The sequence below is a fragment of the Puma concolor genome, chromosome A3 (assembly GCF_028749965.1).
Source record: "Puma concolor isolate L17-30 chromosome A3, mPumCon1.1.hap2, whole genome shotgun sequence".
Classification (NCBI taxonomy): Eukaryota; Metazoa; Chordata; class Mammalia; order Carnivora; family Felidae; genus Puma; species Puma concolor.
Genome location: NC_141669.1, coordinates 115,713,783 through 115,719,782, shown reverse-complemented (window position 1 = coordinate 115,719,782; position 6,000 = coordinate 115,713,783). Strand labels below are relative to the sequence as shown.

General features: G+C 45.8%; 1 protein-coding gene across 3 annotated transcripts in view; it reads left to right on the top strand.

The window, feature by feature from the left end:
* The first annotated feature begins 930 nt into the window (after positions 1–930).
* CDK5RAP1 (CDK5RAP1 mitochondrial tRNA methylthiotransferase) overlaps positions 931–6,000 on the top strand; it is an 82,302-nt gene continuing 77,232 nt past the window's right edge. For 2 of the 3 annotated variants that reach the window (XR_015249441.1, XR_015249442.1), the window contains exons 1-2: positions 956–1,069; positions 3,884–4,198. Coding sequence is in view for 1 of the 3 variants with exons in the window: in XM_086701984.1 (XP_086558110.1) it covers positions 3,907–4,198 (292 nt within the window). In the remaining 2 variants the exon portion in view is untranslated. Of the gene's footprint in view, positions 1,070–3,883; positions 4,199–6,000 lie in introns of all 3 variants that reach the window. The other variant, XM_086701984.1, reaches the window with a different exon arrangement.

Here is a 6,000-nt window from a genome sequence, read left to right as displayed (position 1 = left end):
TATTTATTTTTGAGAGAAAGAGGGAGTGGGAGAGAGGGAGAGAGAGAGAGAGAGAGAGAGAGAGAGAGAGAGAGAGAGAGGAGGGGGAGGAGGGGCAGACAGACGGGGACAGAGGATCTGAAGCGGGTTCTGCACTGACAGCAGCGAACCCACAAACCATGAGATCATGACCTGCGCGGAGGTTAGTCGCTTAACGGACTGAGCCAATATACAATTTAAAACTTCCCAGGAGCCACAGTAAAAAAGTAAAAAGAGGGGCGCCTGGGTGGTTCAGCCGGTTAAAGGCCAGACTGTCTCAGGTCAAGTCATGATCTCACAGTTCCTGAGATTGAGGACTGCGTGGGGTCTGCGCTAACAGCGCGGAGACTGCTTGGTATTCTGTCTCTCCCTCTCTCCCCCAAAATAAATAAATAAACTTAAAAAAGTAAAAAGAAACAATTTAAATTATGTTTATTTAGCCCAGTATATCCCAAATATTATTTTAACAAGTAATCAACATAAAAATGGTTGATATTTTGCAGTCTTTCTTCCACACCCGCTGTGTATTTTTTTAAAAAAAGTTTATTTATTTTAAGGGGTGGGGGGGGGCAGAGAGAGAGACAGAGAGAATCCCAAACAGAGGCTATGACAGCGCAGAGCCCCATGCCGAGCTCCATCTCATCCATAGAGAGATCGTGACCTGAGCCAAAATCAAGGGTCGGATGTTTAACCCAGAGAGCCACCCAGGCGCCCCTCCGGTGTATATTTTACATTTAGGGCACATTAACTCGCACTCACTCCATTCCAAGCGCTGGGTTACCGCAGGCCAACTAGGGGCGACCAGACAGGTCAGCACCGCAGCGGTTCCCCAAGGCGGGGGGCGGGGGTGTGGGGAGCTGGGAACCGGGAGCCGGGAGCCACCCGGCCGGCACAGGAGGAGGCGCTTCCGGTGCACCGTCAGGGACAGAAGCCGAGGCGGACCGGAAGTCGCTTGTGCGCGCGCTCCGCGGCGGCGGAAGGCGGAGGTGGGGGTCCAGGCCGCCTGAGGGGAGCTCCTGTTGCCGGGTGCTGGGTTTTCGGGCTGCGGGAGGTGAGCGGCCGGGGCGGCGGAGGTGGCCCGTGCTTGGGGCAGGAGGGCGGCGGGGCCCCGCAGGTGCGCGGCGTTCAAAGGGAGATGGCGCGGGCCCTGGAGTCAGTCTGTCGGGGTTCGCGCCCCAGCTCCGCTGCCTGCTCGCCTTGGGCAAGTCACCCGTCCTTGCCCTCAAGCGTTAGCCTCTTCACCTGTGAAGCGGGGATGATAGAACCTGCTCTACGCTGCTGCTGTGAGGATTAAATACTGTAATCCATGGGAAGGGCTAAGCACCGCGCCTGAAGCCTGGTAACCACCCAAGAAAATGTTTGGGATGTTTATCGTTTATGTTCACTTTTGTTGAAGTGAGGTTGCCGTCTTAACGTTATTGGCGACTACCAGTTTTTGAGCCCCTCCCCCCCCAGCCCCTACATTGTGTTCTGCAGACATTTTGCTTGCGTTATCACATTTGATTCCCCCTAGCATTCGAAGAGATGGGTACTATTAAGAAACGGAAGCCCTCGAGTTTAAGAAGCACCCCAGGTGCCCAAGGTTACCTGGCTAGGCAGCATGTGGGTCAGACTACGACTCCAGAGCTCATGCTCTTAACTGTATTGCTCTGTACCTCCCAGGAAAGGGAGTGTGGGCTGCAAATGTGCAGTTATTGAAGACTTACTGTAAGCCAAGTTGGGTTTTTAATATTTCTTTAATTGTCACAACACCTCTGGGACACAGGTACTGCTTTTAATCCTTATTTTACAGATGTGGAATTGGCAGCTCAGAGATGGGAATTTGACTTGCCCAAGGTCACACAACAAGTAAGGGGCAGAAAAGAGTGATTTTAAAGCTCTCTCTAAAAGACTGCTGTTCTCTGATACTTGAATGTAGCTTAGCATTGCTCCTGCCTAAAGTGCGGGTAGCCTATATGGCAGGTGATCAAGTGAGAGAGGTCATCGGCCACATCTCATTTTACACGTACGGCTCCTGCCAGGAGTCAGTTACTGAATGGGAGATGCTGAGAATGTAGAAATGAATGAGATTTGTTCCCTGCTTTTAGGAACCTGTCTGCCTGTAAGGGATGGCAGAAGTGTAAGTAGTAATTAACAGCAGAGTGTGATGAGTCTTGAGATAGAGAATAGAAGGAGGCTTCGGGAACCCAGAGGAGGACCCCAGCCTAGACTTTGAGGATACAGGCTTCTAGGAGGAAACAGATCTAAAAGCATAGGAGTTGGCTCAGTAAGTATATAGAAGATATACTGGGCAGAGAGAACAGTGTGTATAAAAGCCTAGAAGCTAGGGAAGATCAGTACAGAAATGTCTGGTATGACTGGAGTGAGGCAGTCAGGCTGGAGACCCTGAAGGGGTCTGAAGTCTGTTAAGGACATGTGGTAGAAAGAATGTCTCCATCTCATACTTTGAGTCATCTAGGTTACTTCCTGGGAGGCATCCACTGTTTCTTTAAAAAAAAAAAATTTTTTTTTTTAATGTTTATTTATTTTTGAAGGAAAGAGAGCGAATGGGGGAGGGACAGAGAGAGAGAGGGAGACACAGAATCCAAAGCAGGCTCCACGCTCTGAGCTGTCAGCACAGAGCCTGACCCAGGGCTCGAACTCACGGACAGTGAGATCATGACCTGAGCCGAAGTTGGACACTCAACCAACTGAGCCACCCAGGTGCCCGCAACCACTGTTTCTTATGCATTCTGTAGATACTATGTTCATTTTTAAGTGTGTACCTTAATATTCTTGCCTTCCTTCCCCCACAGATTAAAGTACAACATATTATAGGTACTGTTGAACACTGTGCTTCCTTGTTTTTGTCATGTATAGATTCAGCCTTACTTTCCAACAGTTGCATTTTATTCCATTGTAAGGATGTACCATGTCTTATTTAACTAGTTCCCTTTTGATGGCATTTAGATCTTTTCCATTCCTTTGCTATTAGAAACACTGCTGCATCGAATATCTTTATACATGGGGCATTTTGTATATGTAAGACTGTATCTGTAGGATAAATATCTAGGAATGGAACTGCATCTGTAGGATAAATATCTAGGAATGGAACTGCTTGGTCAAAGTGTTTGTGTAATTTTCATGGAAAGTGGCAAATCATCCCGTATAAAGATTTGCAATATTCCGTTCCCCCAGCTGTGTGTGAGAGGGCCTGGGTAGGAACTTTGAAGGCAGCAATTTGAGATTCTTGGAGGGTGGGAGGAGTCACTGATCAGACGTGGTGCCTCATGTTAGATACTTACCATTTGAAGGAACTCAAAGGAAGATGCCTTCAGACAGTGGTTTTCATAGAAACAGGCATTGTAGCAAGGTGGCTAGGAGCGCTGGCTTTGTAGTCCTATAGACCTTCATTTGAGTCCTGGCTCTGTTGCTTAGGTGGAGCTTAGGTAAGTTCCTTAGCCTCTCTATGTCTGTTTCCTCATCTCTGAATGGGGTAACAGTGGTGTCTACTGTCTATTTTGCCAAGGATTGCTGTGAAGATTTAATGCATTATTACATGGAAAGCCCTTGAAACTGTTCCTAGCACAAGGTGCTACTTTGTTATTTTGTCACACCATCTCATCTCTCTACCACCCTTTTGTTTTGAAAATTGCCTGGATTTGTATCTTATCTCTGGCACCCCTTTGTGTGATCTTGGGTAAGTTGCCCCAGTTTTTTTTTTTGTTTGTTTGTTTTTTGTTTTTAACCTGTAAAATAGGGATAATATTAAGAGTATCTTCTTGGGTTTTTGTGTATTAAATGTATTAATACACTGGAAGTGCTTATAGCGTTGCCCTGTATGTCGTGTTAGTAAACATTGGTGATACCTGTTCTTCTTTTGCAGACTTTGGCTGTTGGTTTAGTGCCATGCATCCTTTACAGTGTGTCCTGCAAGCACAGAGAAGGGGCCCCTGGGCTTCTGTGTCCTGGCTGCTGCTCAGGACCTGCAGGGCACAGAGTAGTGTCCACGGCACCACATGTCCCGGTCCAGAGAGGCAGCAGGAAAATGGAGTTCGGAAGGATTTCAGCTCTAGGCTGGCTGCTGGCCCGACTTTTCAGCATTTTTTAAGAAGTGCTTTAGATCCTCAAGAGAAGCCTGATGTGGAGGACCCACCCCCCTATCTCACAGTGGATGAACTTTCTGGGAGGCAGAGAAAAGGTTGGTTTTCTTTTTTTTTTTCTCTTTGGACTTCTGCTTTGCTCCTTTCCAGCATTTCTGATTCTTAACTGTTCTTTTATTGCAGACCTGGCTCTGCAGGGTTAATAGTATGGGAAGGCTGCTGGCTTATGGAATTGTCAGACTTTATCAAGTAACATTAATATAAAGAAACTCATACTTTTGGTCCATGTGACTGGGGGTGGAAGTCCTGGAGAGTCCTCTCTTTGGTTACTTTTGGAAACCCTATAGTCTCTGTTCTGATTTTTAGATCGTCTTAAGTCATAAGGCACCTTTCACTATTGGTGCTGTAGAAATTCACTTTTTATGCTTCAATAAAGGTTTTCTGAGAAACACTATACAGTCAGTTAAAATACCTTTTCCTTTTTTCTTTTTCTTTTTTCTAAAGTTTATTGGAAGAAACAGAGAGACAGAGAGACAGGGAGAGAGAGAACCAGTCGGGGAGGGGCAGAGAGAGAGGGAGACCGAGGATCCAAAGCTGGCTCTTTGCTGACCAGAGAGCCTGATGCAGGGCTTGAACTCACAAACCGCGAGATCATAACCTGAGTAGAAGTCAGACGCTTAACCAACTGAGAGATCATGACCTGAGCCAAATCAAGAGCTGGATGCTTAACTGAGGCACCCAGGTGCCCCTCCTTCCATAATTCTTAAAGATTTGGTTGCAGTCATATAGCACAAATCATTTGTAACTTGATGTTTTCATTTGACACTTTTCTAAGTACTGCAGTCTTCATAATCAAATTTTTAAAAATTGGTACAAAATATTACATTGTGCTGTACTATGATATACCTGTTCCCTATAGTAGGACATTAGGTTGTTTCAAAAGTTTTTATATGTAATGCTATAATATGTATCTTTGTATGTATACACACACACATATACATATAAGTGGGTGTATATATTCTAAGACCTTTTTTTTGAGAGTAAATATCAAGGAGTTGAATTAGTAAATCAAGGAGTGTGTACATCTTATGACTCCTGCTAGGTATTTTGTAGTCTTTTTTTTTTTTTTAATTTTTTTTTTTCAACGTTTATTTATTTTTGGGACAGAGAGAGACAGAGCATGAACGGGGAAGGGGCAGAGAGAGAGGGAGACACAGAATCGGAAACAGGCTCCAGGCTCTGAGCCATCAGCCCAGAGCCCGACGCGGGGCTCGAACTCACGGACCGCGAGATTGTGACCTGGCTGAAGTCGGACGCTTAACCGACTGCGCCACCCAGGCGCCCCTTTTTTTTCCTTTTAAATGTTTACTGATTTTTGAGAGAGCGAGCATAAGTAGGGGAGGGGCAGAGAGAGAGGGAGACAGAGGATCTGAAGCAGGCTCCAAGCTGTCAACACACAGCCCAATGTAGCTCAAACCCAGGAACTGTGAGATCATGACCTGAGCCAAAGTCAGGTCATGACCTGAGCCTCAACCTGCTGAGCCACCCACACACCCACTAGTCCTCTTTTTTTAGACAAGGAAAGTGAGCCAAAGAGCATTAAAAAAACCCCAAAACCTGATGTTTCTTTCTTTTATAAATTACTGCTCTTTTCTGTTGGTTTTCATAGGATTTTTTTGTCATCAACTTTTAACTTCATTTTGACTTTATTTGGGTCTGTGGATTAAAGATTGCCAGTGGGGACAGGGGTTGATAGAGGAATTTAGTTTGAAAGGGCTTGCCAGAGTGTGAAATTGATGTTCCTATTTTTTTTTTTAAGTTTATTTATTTATTTTGAGAGAGAGAGAGTGCAGCCAGGGGAGGGGCGGAGAGGGAGGAAGAGAGAGAGAATCCCAAGCAG